A 15,580-nucleotide genomic window follows, 5' to 3' on the forward strand; every position below is an offset into this window, starting at 1 on the left:
ATTCTATGATTCTATGATTAATATTGTCTGCCTCAATATATTAGACCATGGAATCCCCAACAGGGCTTGTTAGTCTTTTGGAAGTAAAATGAGATAATTTGTTTTTGAGGAGATACAGTGCCCTCATCTAAATGTCAGTCTTAAGAGCAGTGGAAACCAAAGTTTGTGTCTCAGCCCTGTCACAGATTTTCAGCAGGCAGACAAGTTCTTTAAAAAGATATTCATTCAAGCACCTAGCCAAATTAAACAAAACAAAACAAGCATGATCTGTTGGGAATCTGGCAGTCACTAATTCTTTCAGTGACCTAAGCACTTAGAGCACTCTGACTTGGGCGGTTAGGTGCCCATCTTGTGCAACATAAAGCCCAAGGCACAGCCTAAAGCAGACATCGGGGCTCCCGCTGCAGAGCAGGGAGGGAGATGGGCATCCTCCGGCGTGATCAATCTGCCCATCTCAGACAGCAGTGTGGAGATGGGAGGAGTAGCTGGCTGGTGGTGCCTTTCCCTCTCTGGTGACTGCAGAGAGAACCTGCCTAGATTTTAACAGCTATGTTTTGGTTGTACAAATGCCATCATCTTAGCCCCCTCAAAGATACAATAACATGATTTTTTCAGATGAGAAGGATGCTGTTTACATGATCACAGCTGACCGTGGGGTGTTTTTACTAAGAAGAAGTTTGACTTGTATGTAAGTCGAGGGCTATTTTCCTATGATTTTTCTATCTCAAACAATTATAAATATCAAATATGGACAAAATCAATACTTTATACAGAGTACATTGTGTCAGGAGCTCTTCAGATAGCTTGTTGTACATAATGTATAGATATAAAAAGGGAGAAACATTGCAGTGTTGCACATTTTTGCACACTTACAAGATGTAATTGTAGTCTGGAGCATATATATTCAAACTGAGATCTGGGCAATATCCCAAGCAAATTGTAATTAATTAAAAAAAATCCAAGTAAAATAAACAAACAAAAAAGCTACCACAAACAAACAAACAAAAAACCAAAACACAGTTTCAGAAGGGGGAAGAACTCTGAATTAATTTAAAATGCAGCAGATAAGTTTCGACAGCAGAAAAAGAATATATATGGAGAGGTCAAACCTTTTTTCAACAAAGTTAAATATTTACTATTTTATTTAAGCTGACAATAGCATTTAGCATTTCACATTTATCTACCATATAGAAGGGAACAATAACCCTAAATGAAATTTTTAAAATGAAATTAAAAATGAAATTTTCATTTCATTAAAAATTAAACTTTTAATTTCAGTTCACCCTGAAAACAGTTTTCCCAATGTCATTTTCTTCAGTTTAGGATCTGAATTAAAAAAAAAAATATATTTTCACATCTCTCATTAAATTACCAAAAATTTCTCATGGAAAAAGACTTTTCTGTCTAAGAGAACAATACAATTCTAAGGCTTCCGAAATATAAAAAATACCATTATAATGTCAAAAAGCAATCATATTGTATGCAAAGCCTGAAACTGAAGCACTTGGTTTGGTTTGTGTTTTTGATGGTTTTGAAAGCACTGTTGTGAAGACAAAATGTGAAGAAAAATGCTTTATCCAGACTCTGAACTTCAAGTCAGGTTAGAGACAGAACCTACAGGAACAGAAACAGATTTTTAAGAAAGTTTTATTTTCATTCATAACAGAAGAAAGTTATTCCTTAAAAGCTTGTAGATGAAAGCGTGGGCAGTGAGCATGTTTATCTTACAACAAAACGCAGTTCTGCAAAATATTTCACTTCACAGCCCATGCAGAAGAGCTGCAGCTTTGGTGACTTGACGCACAAGGTACGTGACAACGCCACGGTCTGCAGGGCTTGATGCCACCCTCACTCCTCAGCTCCGCACCGGTGCTGGCTTAGTGGCGCAATTCCTCTTGCTACTGGCTGAATTCCCAGTCTAAGTGAGAGGAGAATCAAACATGCAGGGCTTCTTCCCCACCCGCCCTGCCCCGTTCAGGACAATGCATAACAAGGACCTTCCCTGGTTCTAGCAGCTTTCCTTCATTCTACCGTCCCGTTCAGGACAACGCATAACAAGGACCTTCCCTGGTTCTAGCAGCTTTCCTTCATTCTGATGCGCATGTTGTAGCCTCTCTGCTCATGAGCACACGTGTTCAAGCTCCTGCTAAGCAAAGCACAGTAAATCTGTAGATGGAAGTGCCCAGTGGTTTTCACTCCTCCTGTTCCCACAGCTCTGCGCCCCTAACGACAGCCCTGCACGCCCTGCAGACAGCACGTTAGGAAGGCACGGTGACCCCTGGGTGCCCCACAAGCCATCCCCTGGCAGGTGTACAGGGTGCGAGACCATACGCTTCGCCGTGGTCTGTCAGGTCTGCCAAAAGGTAGATAGCAGGGCAGGAGTATCCCTTCTATGCCCCGTGCCCCGCAGGGTGACTGCAGGAAGAGGGATGGTTATGGTCCTACCGCTGAGACTGCGAGGAGAATTCCTGCTTGCCTACCCGACTGACACGCATCACCACCAGCACCAGCTACCGCCACCATATAGCCCTTATCTCACACCGATAAAGTCTGAAAATGTTGCAGCCCAGATAGCATATAAAATGTAACAGAGACCCTTGCACATGGAGTTTCTAAGGAAGTAAAAGAAGCCTCTCTTTTGCTCCCTGTCTCTTCCTTGACTGTCCCTCTCTTGCTCCAGGTTCAGAATCATGTCACACAGTAAGCAGGTATTGCAGAGGTGAGCACGGTACGTTACCCTTCCCTGAGGAGTCACACTTCCGTTTGCTGTGAGCTAAAGGACACACAGCTGCCCTTCTGACTTCGGTTAAACTGGCAGAAGCTGGCAGCCCGGATCCTTTCCCCTTTGGTCCCACTTTTGCATTTCTGCTTGTCACGTGCAATAAAGCTTTCAATCAGCTTCAATTTTTCATGCTCTTCCTTCAGGAAGAAGTCAACAAGCACGCTCTTCTCCTTTTTGATCTGTTCACTGATGTCCTTGGGGATGTCAGGAATCATCCAGTCAACCAGAACACTGAGGAACATCACCAAGTTCTGCAAACACAGCAACAGAGGTGAAGAAGGACGAAAAATCCAAAATACGCTCACTAGAGCAAGAGCGAACAATGCTGCGGCTGTGAGACGGGTATCAAACACATTTTGTTGACAGACTGTAGTATTATGCAGCTGAGTAAAGCCTCAGTTCAAGGAACAGCTCATATTTGTGCACAACTCTCCCCTCAGTGGAATGGTAGAATTAAACAAACGCTTCAGTTAGGTTTGCAACGGGACAGGACTTGGGTTCATCACCTGACTCATGACTTAAGTAGCTAAAACTGTCTTATTTTTTACAGGTGTTCAAAGGTGCTCAGTTCTCAACACCAAACTCATTGGGACTGAGTTCAGAATCCATTACTATAGGGGTAGCATCAGTGAAAGCATCCACCAGTACAATCATGCTCATGTGGTTCCAATGTGGCCTGAGCAGGGAACAGACAACTTCCGTGGTCATTCTGTCCTCAAATCCTCCTGTCTGCTAACAAGCAGGATTTTTTTACACTACTGCAGTGTGCAAGCCACAACTCTGAACCTCGAGTGTTAAGGTCATCACAGGTGATCTTCATAACAGGCAGGAAGCAGACTGGGCAAAATTTGCTTGTTGGCGAAGTCTATAGGTAAATTATGCTTTGGGGTTTATATTATCCTGATAATGCTTGAAAACTGCCATGTTGTGTAATGCCTTAAAATGTGTGACAATGTTTGCTGACAGGGCTACTAGCATGAACCCTCTGTCCCTGTCCGATACAATGGAGCTAATTAACCAAGGAATGTACTCTGGGAACAGCAGGCAGGCTATTTGAAGCCCAGCATAACCACTTGGCTTACAAACGTTTTGCAGCCAGTGGGGAAAAATTACTCAAGACAGAGCAAAGAAGCAGAATAGGACAATATAAACCTGGCAAGAGCCACCATCACACTTTGGAATATTTGGCAGGTGAGGAGAAAAGACAGGCATATTTCAGTATGAGGGGTGGGTACAGTTTGACTGTGTCAGGGTCCCAGATCAAGAGGGAGAGCAGGAGGCTTCTGCCATTTGGAAGACAAGCCATGATAGCAAATCCCTTGGCAATGAAATCTCCCTATTAGGGAGAATGTACTCCATTTACTTGCAGAAAGTAACAAAAGACCTTGGAGGATTTATTATTTTTGATTATTTCTTGCTTTGGGTAAAGAACCACATTTCACATGCCTACAGAGCATTTACGTACAAGTGGTGCCTCTCAGAGTGTAAAAGCTGACAGAGTCCACCTAATTGAAACGTTCAAGAGCCTAGAGTATTTTGGGAATCACTGCTAGTGCCAACAGCTAATGCAGGCTGTGGGACTTCCCTTCGGTGAAGGGAGAGGAAATCTCTGCTGAGGAGGTGTGCCACAGTGTTCCGAACAGAGAACCTGTGCCGCAGCCTACAGACACCTCAGCAGGCTGGGTGCAAGCACATCAGGATGGGTATCTGCAAACAGAAAAGGTCTGTTGGACATGGGGTTCTTTGGCACACGCATTTCAATCCATTCAGTACGATATTTCTGTGACTGAAATTTCAGCAACTCAACAGACTTACCTGAAATAGAATAACAAAAGCCAAGCGAGCAGATAAGACCGCCCAGTACTGTTTAGAGAACTCATACTGGTTTTGGGACCAAGGTGGTTCTCTGTAGTCTTTGAACCTGTTGAGGAAGACAGCTCAGTTGTCACACAGTTCCAGCAATCTCCTGCGCCAATAGCTTTGATTAACATGATTTTCCAATCACAAAACTTCAAGGATCAGATCCTCCAGATGTTCCTACTTCAACCCTTGTTAAGAAATACAACTGCAGAATTAGAGCTGGACTGTCTCCACTGAATTTAGCAAGCTTAGGCTGGTTTTCACAGTTGTAACCAAAATCAGAACATTGTTCTAATTTTGGAAATTTCCATTTTTTCCAGGATTTACAATTGTCTCCTTTTTTTTTTTTTTTTTGGTTCATGTTAAATTGTTCTCAGTATACAGGGAATAAAGTGTTGAAATTAAAGCATAGAGATAGTCCAAGGCACTTTCAGACCAAAGGAGACAGGCCTGCATTATCTCACCTAAACCCTGATTAATTTGGGGAATAATTCAGCCCAAGTAAAATCTGACTCACACTTTGGTGGTTCCTGTGTTGGCATTAACAACAGGGGGAGCCACGAGAAAGGCACTTCCTAAATTAAGTGTCTAGCCTTAGAGAGAATAAAACAGAGCCTTACTGGTTTGGTGTAAAGACTGATGCTTTTAGTATTATCATCAATCATTTGGAAGTAAACAACAGGCTAATAAAAGTCACAGATGCTCCTAAATTGGAAAGTTTCGCAAATAGCAGGAAACACAGAAAGCAATAAGAAATACAGACAGGAAACACAAAGAGAGTAATCTGAGGAAATGGAAAATAATTAAAATTAAAACAATTGAAGGGTCTTTGAAAGGATAGAGTACGGAAGAAAATGGAATGAAAATAGCCTGGAGCTTACAGTGGCCAGCAAGTTAGCACAAGTTTGAAGTAGGGCAAGGAGGACAGTATGAATTGTGGATGTATAAACAAAAGGCACAATGGTGCTGGGGGGTGTTAGCCCTTCTCTGAACAGCTCAGGTACAGCCACACCTGGAATGCTGCATTCATTCATTCAGCTGTGGGCATTTCAGAGGGGAAAAAAAAAAAAGAAAGCAACAAATTGAAGGCAGTTCAGCAAAACAATCCAGGGGCTGAGGAGACTGACTCACCAGAAAAGATTAAAGAGCAGCACATGTATTGCTCCACTTTGGTAAGTAACAGCCACAGTTGGACATGATAACCATGCACAAATTGTGCCCTTAGGACTGAAAGGGATAATTTAATGCTGTTCACAGTGTTTGACTAGGAGTAATGGGATGAAATTAAGAAAGGGAAAATCTGTTTTGAATACCACAAAACCCTTCCTGACAGAAAGATTCATTATACTGTGGAAAAGCCTCCATTGGAGGATAAAGGAGAAGGTTCATATATAAAATATGTCAGCTTCAGTTTGCAGGTGCGCTTACCAAAATTACCTTCAGGTTCTATCCACGAGGTTTTGTATGCTAAGTTATACATTTACAATCCACACACCACCTACATTCCACACCTTCCCCCTCCCCCTCCCCGCAGTCTGAAATGCTGGATGAATTCTGTGCTGCACCTTCTGGAGACAAAGGACTCAAGGTAGAACCCACGATGGGGAGAGAGAGGAGGGAGAGGAGGAGCCAAAAACTTTAAATTGGGGGCTGTATGTTTTTATGGAAGCAGTTCCTGGGCTGTGTCAGACCCTGGATTATTTGTGTTGTTCAGCGGTGTGGGCACAACAGCAGAGCTCTCCGTCCTGTCTTACACGGGATTCCTGTTTGGTCCTGTGCTGTGCCTGCACGGTGGGATTCCCTCTCCGGTACCTTTCTGAACAATGTGCGTTGCTCAAACCTGTGTCCGAGGGCTCCAGCGAGGGCCAGAGCCTGTTTCCTTGAACTTAATCTGCTTGAACATCAAAGCCAAGGAAAACCACTGAGTTTGTTGTGGATTTTGCCTAGCACTATAAATCAATCCCAGTCTTGAAACGGAGCCCAGGTTCACCTGGAAGGGTCACCAACTGTGGTGGGTTTTCCATTTAATGTACTCTGAGCTTCACAAACTATGTAAGTGTTGCAGGACATCAGAGCCTGTGGAAATTTCACCTGGCTCAGCTGGAAATCACACTGCTTATGATGCCTGAATCTACATTCAACAGAACACTAGCACAGGATTTATGGTGAAGGGAGGTATCAGAGCTACAGACAAGGTAGCTAAGCCTCACCCCTCCAACTTTTTAATTATTCTATGGCACATAGGACTTCACAGTGCAATAACCCAGGCTTTTTCTAACCAAGCAGTTTCTTTTAAAATAAGACCATCCCTTCCCTCATCTCTTCAATTCTTCATTCTTAAAATGTTTGATTCATCAGGGATGCTAGGACCTGCAAGAATTGGAAATAAGGCTGCAAGAATTGGGCTTGTTCAGCCTGGAGAAGAGGAGGCTCCGAGGAGACCTCATTGCAGCCTTCCACTATCTGAAGGGGGCTACAAGGGTACTGGGAGAGGCCTTTTTACAAGAGCCTGTAGTGACAGGACAAGGGGTAATGGGTACAAATTGAAAACAGGGAGGTTTAGATTAGATATCAGGAAGAAATTCTTCCCAGAGAGGGTGGGGAGGCACTGGGACAGGTTGCCCAGAGATGTTGTGGATGCCCCATCCCTGGATGTCTTCAAGGCCAGGCTGGATGAGGCTTGGAGCAACCTGGTCTAGTGGAAGGTGTCCCTACCCATGGCAGGGGGGTTGGAACTAGATGATCTTTAAGGTCCCTTCCAACCCTAACCATTGTATGATTCTATAACCTGCAAACAACTGGTGCTGCAAAGAATATTGTGTTTCAAAAATAGCAAACAGCTCTAATTCCACCAAAAAAGGACAAGAATACGAAGTAGTCAATATGGTCTAAGACTAGATCACAGAGAAGTTCTGAGGGAAAAAAAGAAAAATGCCCACTGAAAGTAGAGAAATGTTGGGGAATGATAGATGGAGAAGACTAAGCAAGACTTTGATAAAACTGAGCTGAAGCCAGAGCTAAGAGAAATATCCTAATATATTTTACAAGTATATTGTGTGGTGAAAAAGAAAATTAAAATATGTAAGTAGGTTGAAATGCAAATCAATCTAAATAAGCTGATCTGTTTCATTTCCTTTTCTTTTTTTCAGCTAGTCTTTGACAAAAAATTGAAGAAAACATGGCGGAATCACAAGGAAATAGTGTTTCAGCAATGCAGGAGCATATACAAATTGTTCGGGGAAAAATGGAATCCACCACTGATCACTGGGAGTGTATGAGATGAATCCCAGGGCATTAGGAAAATTAATTCGTTCAGCGACACTTTAACTTTGCTGAATATTGGAGCAGACTCATGTTAAGGGAAAAGTCTCATTAATGAATCTGTATCTGCTTCTTTCTTCTTCTCAGTGTGATCAGCATGCTTTCATGTACTCCATTATCATACCAGATTACAGGGATTAAAAGGGCTAAACCGGTAAAAAATGTCACATAACTTAGCAATGTTTGCTTTTCATTTGCCTTCAGCTACACAAATGTCATTTTGCTCTGAAAAAATAAAAATCATTACAACTAATGCTATGCGTCAGAATGGAGTTACAGCAGTGTTTATTTGGAGGCAGTGTCAAAGAGTTCACAGCACTGCAGAAAATGTTGCTCAAAATATTCAAAGAATGTATTCTGGATGTTCGGTGGGAGAGTTGTTTCTGGCTTGTTATGGTTATTTTTAAGATACCTTAATCTCTGGCAATGCCCGTAAGGAGCAGAATGCAGGCTTATTGTAACCACATTTATCTCCAGAGGTCACAGAAATCTAAGAATAAGAGAGGTCAGCTTGTTCCCAACATATTTGCCAGAAACAGAAAAGCAGATTTTATTTCCATCTTAAGGGACAGTGTTTGTTGCCTGTCTCGTGGGACACAAGCGAGATACCCCATATTTTATCACAGTGATAGTTCTGTTCAAAGCTGAGATTTTGATAAGATTCAACTGAGGCGGATGATAATGAGAAACAATGAACGTGGACACTGACATCTTTTCCTAATTGTTGGAACAGAAATTCTCTCATAGCTGTTTCTCATTCAGACTAGTACATGGTCAAACATCTAGCGTATGTATCTTGTTTGCAATGGATTTTTTTTTCCTCTCAGTGGCACAGCCTTGATATTCTCAGACGGGGACCATATTTATATCTAGTGGGGATAATTCCCTTCTCCCTCTTTTCTGGCTCTGTTAGAAAATGCACTCCATGCTAATCTGAGGAGTGCATTTCATCACAGCTGTTAATGCACACACTTCCAAATACACTGGTAGTCATGCATCATAAATAGAGGCCAGTGACTGAGACCAGGTAAATAGCAGAAAAATTAAAGTAGCAAAGTCACAGTGAGAAATCCATGTAGATGGTGATGCTTGTTGAAGGAAAAAAAAAAGGCTGACTTAGGGATACAAATTTAAAAGTGCTACAAACTGAGACCAGAAAAGTATTTTGCAGGCTTACAAGTTTATCAGAAAGTACGGAGGTGCTGCATACTCTGACAGAAAATGTTATACTCAGAGATAACTCCTAGCAACATACTGAAATGGGGAACAGCAGAATGTAGGCCTCATTGAAGAACTTCCATTCACCACTTCTCAAGCTATTTTAGCAAAACTTCTTATTCCCTAATAAGATCAGAATGGGAAAAAAAAACCCTGATTTTGTGGGAGATAGGTACATAGTGTACATTTAGAAATATGCAGTCATTTATATGGAAGGGGAGGCTTTTGGTTACTTCAGGAACCTAGCTAGAATATGATCCCTTAAATAATCAATGAAAAGAAGTTAACTGTTCTGAAGAACAATTTACAGCACCTAAGTTATAAGCAGAATTACAAAGTTAATTTCTCTCCTTGCTTTTAAGAGGCTGCTTGTTTCTAAATAATGTTATATTTAGAAGGTTAAAATCAGCAAATATTTAAAATTACTTGATTTTTTTGTGATTTAATTTTGCTTTTAAGTCAATTGGATTTATTTGAAATATTTTCTTTCCCAGCTTTAACATGAACACCAAGGTTTGGTAGAACAAAAATGTTCATCCTAACTAGCTTTAGTTACAAGCTTTCTATGTCATGCTGAAAGCTGCTCTTTCAGATTTATAGAGGAGATTAATAGTTATAGCTTAACGGTAACTCTAAAAATTTCCAGCTACCTTAGCTATCTGTATCTACTCTGTAAATACAATTTCTTAAAAAACTCTGAATGTCTCTGAATGTCAGATACGCAAAAATATAGGGATCATTGGAAATAATAATTAATAAATATGTAAGTATTTTGAATACAGATTGATCAAGGGCAATGCATTCCAGTGAATGGAAGGAGAGGAGAAAGAATTCTGAAGCTGTAACCAGAAAACACTGATTGATATTTACAATATCTACCATAGTGGCAGTATATTCTCCCAGTTCTGAGTATTCAATAAACCAGTATTCAAGAAAAGGCCAATCTGATGCTAGATGGTATGTGAATGTCACCTTTAAGATTTGTCTCATCATTCTGCTCTCCTTGGTAACTGATTTTGTGCCCTTGTTTTAACATTGATGCTGGGAGCATAAGGAGATAAATTTTAAGAATCCCACCTTTGGTACCTTAGACTAAGTTGATTTCAGAGAAAAACTGTACAATAAGAGCACTAGAGTTTGGGAAAGGAGAGTGGGAAAGACAGAGGTGAAACTAGTTTTAGAACCAGGACAGGGTCAGATGGCAACTGTCTGGAGTACTAGATTCAAAAACCTTGTTGTGCATCAGAAAAAGAGAGCAAACATATGCAAATATATTATGTCTAAAAACAAGAGAGGCCAATTAAAGACCTGTGTGTAGTAAAAAAAAATATATATATATATATAAATGAAGGCTCTCCTTCCAAAGAAAATGGAAGAGCTAGTTTTGTGATGATTTCTTGCCGTTGCAGAGCAGGAGAACAGTATGATTTCAAGGGAGACCAAAAGGAAGGTGAGGCAGGCTCTTGAATATGGAACTGACCCGAGGAGCTAATTTTTAAGTAGCGTTGGATTGTAGTGCTTTACAACACCTCTGGATTTCTGCACGTTTTTATAAAAAAGCAAGGTTACTTTGAGAGCCCTGGAACCATGTCAGTGTTTTCTCATGAAAACTGAATTACACCATAGGTATTTGCACTGTGGGAGGATTGGACGTATTTTTGGACATTTTGGACGTATTTTAGAAGAAGTTGAGCCTTGTTTCCCAAGTATGAAAAGATACATCTGAAATATAAAACAAGTACATGGGGAACGGAGTGGGTTTTAAAGATGAACAGAATATATTGAAAACTCAGATCTCATCAGGTAAAGGTCGAACTTAATAAAGAAAAACAAAGCCTGGTTCTAACTAGTGGGTGACCATTTTAAAAATTCATTGTTTTTAATGAAAGTTCTGTCTTTCAATAAAGAAAGGATTTTTTTTTAATTTGAGTATGTCTGCCTAAATTGTTTATTTTGCCTTTTCATGCACTGCAAAAACCCTTCTAAGGGTCTTCTAACATAGTGAGAACATTCTAAAAGCTGCACTCTTAAAACTACCTTTTTAAAGGTACAAATATTATCAATTCCCACTTTGAAAATTTTGGCTAACAAAAGACTGAAAGAAATTACTTTAACTCTACAAACCGTCATTAGAAGTACTTTACCTGCAGAATAAAACAGCCTGTGCAAACGGGGAGCTTTCTGGCTGTGTTCCAGCCTTGAGATGACTGACATTGAAGTATGAGAGTGTGTGATTGATGAAGCCATGCATGGTTCCATCTTGACTGTATGCATATTGATACATAAGGCGTGGAATGAAATCAGATGTGACAGCAATTACAAAAGCCTGAGAGACAAAAAAAAAAAACACACAACAAAAAAAAAACCAAACACAACAAACAGACAACAACCAAAAAACAGTGCCATGAACCTATTTCTAATGTGTTTCAGATTAAGTTAATTCAGGTGATAATTTTCATATTCAAGTAAGTTGAATGGGCACGAAGTGAGAGTTAAATGGTCAGACCTGGTACACAACATATATAAATTCACAGTAACCTTCTCTGTGTCTCCAAGGGAATGTTGTAGTTAGGGAAGTGTAATATTTCTTAGAGCATAGAGTCGCAAAAGCAATTAATGTACTGTACATTTCTCCAACTCTTTGCATCCCTGGACCCATTGGGAAGTTTATCCCTCGCTTTACAAAACTACAACAAGAATAATAGCTAGCTGGTATAATTTGGAGTATAATATGGTGTAGTTACACAGTGTTATCTGAGATAAAACAGTTGAATGCAAGGTAGTCATCCTGCACCCTCTGCATCAAGATTTACACATCTGACATCGGTGGTTCTCATGGTGGTATTAAACTGCTGTAATTGTGAAGTGAATTAGTCACAGAAGTATCTAGATCATGTCAATAAGAATTCATGAAGTTCATTTAAAACTAGATTTTGCTAAATAGCCCTTCTGCATCAATATTATTCAGATGGAAAAGTAGAACTGGGCATTCAGTACTTTTAAAATTGGGTATGTGCATATTTACATTTCTGTCAACAAAAAGTAGCTAACTGATACTTTAATCAAATACCCAAGAAATAAAAATATTTGTTCTTTTGACATAGAAAATAATCATGGATCGTGAATCTGCAAAGTGCGTTCAGATAAAACTAAGAAGAAGCTACATAGTTTTGTTCAACCAGCACAGATCAGTGCTGGAAACCTGAAATCTATGCCTGAAAGCCAAACTATGGGTATGTACAGGACTGCACAGATTTCCTAACTTAAATCCTGAAAACTGCTGAGCCATAAGAGAAAAATGCTCCGCCCAGGTCGAACAACACTGCTTTTCTGAAGGCATTATGGTTCTCCCAGTTGTAATGGTAGCTTACATACTGCTACAGGGTGCTGCTGGAAGCTATTGTACTAGATAATTTGCATAACACCTCTGCACAAATTCCCTCTCCATCAGTGACAATCATCTGCCTTTCTAAAGTGCTTTGATACCTTTGATATTTTATGGTTCAAAATGATCTTAAAGGTCTTTTCCAGCCTAAATGGTTCTATGATCTGTGGATCAAAAAAACTATAGATAGTATTATGATTGAACTCTTATAGCATGAGTCTTTTTCATCTTAAAGTATACACAAGCAAATTTTATATAAGAAAGACATGTAGAACAATAAACATAATGTATCTGTATACCAGACACGCATTATGTTAACTTAATCATTCTTGTTCTGTGAAAGAATACATTTTCCCATTTTGTAGACTGGGGAGTGTTTAACCTAACAAAAAAAAAAAAAAAAAAAGCAGCTCTTACAGAAATACTTAGAGAAATTATGTTTAGGGATATAACCATATCTGTATGTATCAGAACAAATGATAATGCTATCTATTTTTTGACTTTCTGCTCCTAGAATCTAGGATGTTGTATTTACATCCTCTTTATTCATACCAACTGTTACACTAATAGAGTAAGAGAAAAAAAGAATGGGCATGAATGAGAAGTGGATCTTTATCAATTTTCTGGAGCGTTTCCTGCTTACATCTCCTTCCTTGGTTGTTCTTATATGAATTAGTCTTCCTGTCCTACATAACACAAGGATAGGGGGAATGAGATGAGTGTAGAGTCGTCTCATTTGTCATTAAAACGTTTTACACTTTCACAAGAATGAACTGGATAATTTATATTTTATTGTGTCCTGTTGCAATTGAGAAAATTAAGCCTCACTTTTAAATTATGTTGGAGGGACAATATAAGCTCCCAAGATCACAGTTAGAAACTGATGTAACCAAATACTTACATTAATGATAACTGAAAGCTTTCCAATACAACTCAGAATATTATACCAAATTCCTGTAAATAAAAAACAGAGTTTGTTAATGGGTTTACTATGATTTTTCTTCTTCCAAATTGAATTCCTTGCCGTTATCATCCCTGTAATGTTGATTCATTACTTACCTATATCTTTTGCTCTTACAGTGTCTGGCCTCCTCAGTTCAGTAACAAACTTCTTAGCATCAAGGCGGACTTCTATGATGTTGTTCAGAAGAGCAAAGAGAGGTGCCAGAGGGAAGGAGGCAACGAAGAGTGTGACAAAGCCAAACTGGATAACTGGAAGAGAAATATGCAATGTTTTTTTTTGATATCTCATGAAGGGAGCTGGTAAATGCAGCTGACTACAATTTGTTGAGTAGCTTTGTGGGTAACCAAACCCATAAAACTCCACTTCACAATTTGGTCCCAGTAATAAATATCACAAAACAAGTCTATGAAAGAGAGAAAGGTTTGTCACTATGCCTTATAAATGTTTTAAAAAATGTTCCTACTCTCTAAGCACAAGCCAAAGTAAATACTAAATTTAATAAAGGAGAAAGGGGTCGGGGTGTATCCTTCTGCATTTATACATAATTAACTTATTAAGTCTGCTGTTCTTCCCTGTCCTTTTCTCCATAAGGAAAATGATACACAAGCAAGCAAGAGGAGAGAATCTACAATTTGTCACAGTTTCTTCCCAGCTTCCTTTGGAAAACTTGGTGACAACCTGCTAAGAGCAGGAACAGAATAAGTATCTTTGTGGATGCATGAGCCTGTGGTGTTGTATAGCATTTTCATCCATCCTTATGTCACTGATATCCTCCAAAGTTAAAAATCTTCTTCTTTAAGTCCTAACAAAGGAGAATGCTACTGTCACTTTATTTTGCTGGGTTTGTAATTTGGGTAGAATAGTTTGGGAGAAAGAAAGCACTAATCAACTTGCCTAAAGCACAAGTAGTAATGCAATGAAGCACAGTCCTCCTGAGTTCTTCATGCTTGCTAGAACAGATGCACAACTAAGCCTGGCTCCTTCCTCAGGGGAAAAACACCAACCAACTAACCAACCAGCCAACCAACCAAAGAAAACTGTCTCACTTTGAAGTGGATCACACATTTTGTATCTTTTTCCCAGTATTAGACTACTAGCACCACAGAGTTCGGCTCAGCACACATAGTGTAATGATATAAAGAAAAAGACTATGTTGTTTTCTGAGTGAATTATGCCTCTTTTCTAGGACATATGATGACTTGTCTTCATGTAAACAAATGATTTTCCAATGTCACCCTGCAAAAGCACAGTGCTGACAAAACAGTGTTTTTCTGTTATCTTTCAGAGCTCTAGAGAAACTTGGAATAATGTAGCAGAAAACGAAATCCCTTCAAGCAAGCTTCTTCAGCTTTTGGGTGTGCAGAGTATCTTTAATTATTCCTCCTTTCAGTGGCACTTCAGAATCTACCTCAGTGGGGTAAAACTCATCTGGGCAAACCCTCATTCTGGGGTTGTTTAGCCTGGAGAAAAGGAGGCTCTGGGGAGAGCTTATCACTCTCTAAAACTACCGGAAAGGAGGTTGTGGTGAGATGTGTGTCGGTCTCTTATCCTCAGCGGTAAGTGATAGGACAAAAGGAAATGGCCTCAAGTTGAGCCAGGGGAGGGTTAGATTGGATAGGAGTAAAATTTTCTTCACTGAAAGGGTTGTGAAGCATTGGAACAGGCTGCCCAGGGAAGTGGTTGAGTCACCATCCCTAGGGGATATTTGAGAGATGTGTGGACGAGGTGCTGAAGGACACAGTTTAGTGGTAGTATTAGCAGGGTTAGGTTGACATTTGGACTTGATGATCTCAAAAGTCTTTTTCCGGCCTAAACGGTTCTATGATTCTACAAAAATTAGAGTCTGAAAAGGGATGGTTTTTTTTTTGGTTTTTTTTTTTTTTTTTTATTAACATATTGCCTTAAAGTCCGTGTCTTCCATGGAAAGCAGCAGACATTAGTGGTGAATGTTACTCAGGAGACTGAATCATTTTCTTGTAAAAATGCTACATTATTTTAAAGTAATACTTCAGGGAAGTGAGAGAGGTTTATTATGCCAGAAAAATAATGA

The 15,580-nt window shown here is 39.7% G+C and overlaps 1 protein-coding gene across 1 annotated transcript; it reads right to left on the reverse strand.

Annotated features, from left to right (window-relative positions):
* Nucleotides 1-2,751: 2,751 nt before the first annotated feature.
* LOC104509079 (anoctamin-2-like) lies at nt 2,752-13,778 on the reverse strand (the record flags this gene model as incomplete). Its single annotated transcript, XM_010150899.1, has 5 exons — nt 2,752-3,033; nt 4,598-4,703; nt 11,326-11,507; nt 13,468-13,520; nt 13,626-13,778. Coding segments are annotated over 5 exons (776 nt in total), but the record flags the coding sequence as incomplete, so codon positions are not given.
* Between the last annotated feature and the right edge of the window lie 1,802 nt (nt 13,779-15,580).

This window comes from Eurypyga helias, unplaced genomic scaffold, assembly GCF_000690775.1.
Source record: "Eurypyga helias isolate BGI_N326 unplaced genomic scaffold, ASM69077v1 scaffold3154, whole genome shotgun sequence".
NCBI lineage: Eukaryota > Metazoa > Chordata > Aves > Eurypygiformes > Eurypygidae > Eurypyga > Eurypyga helias.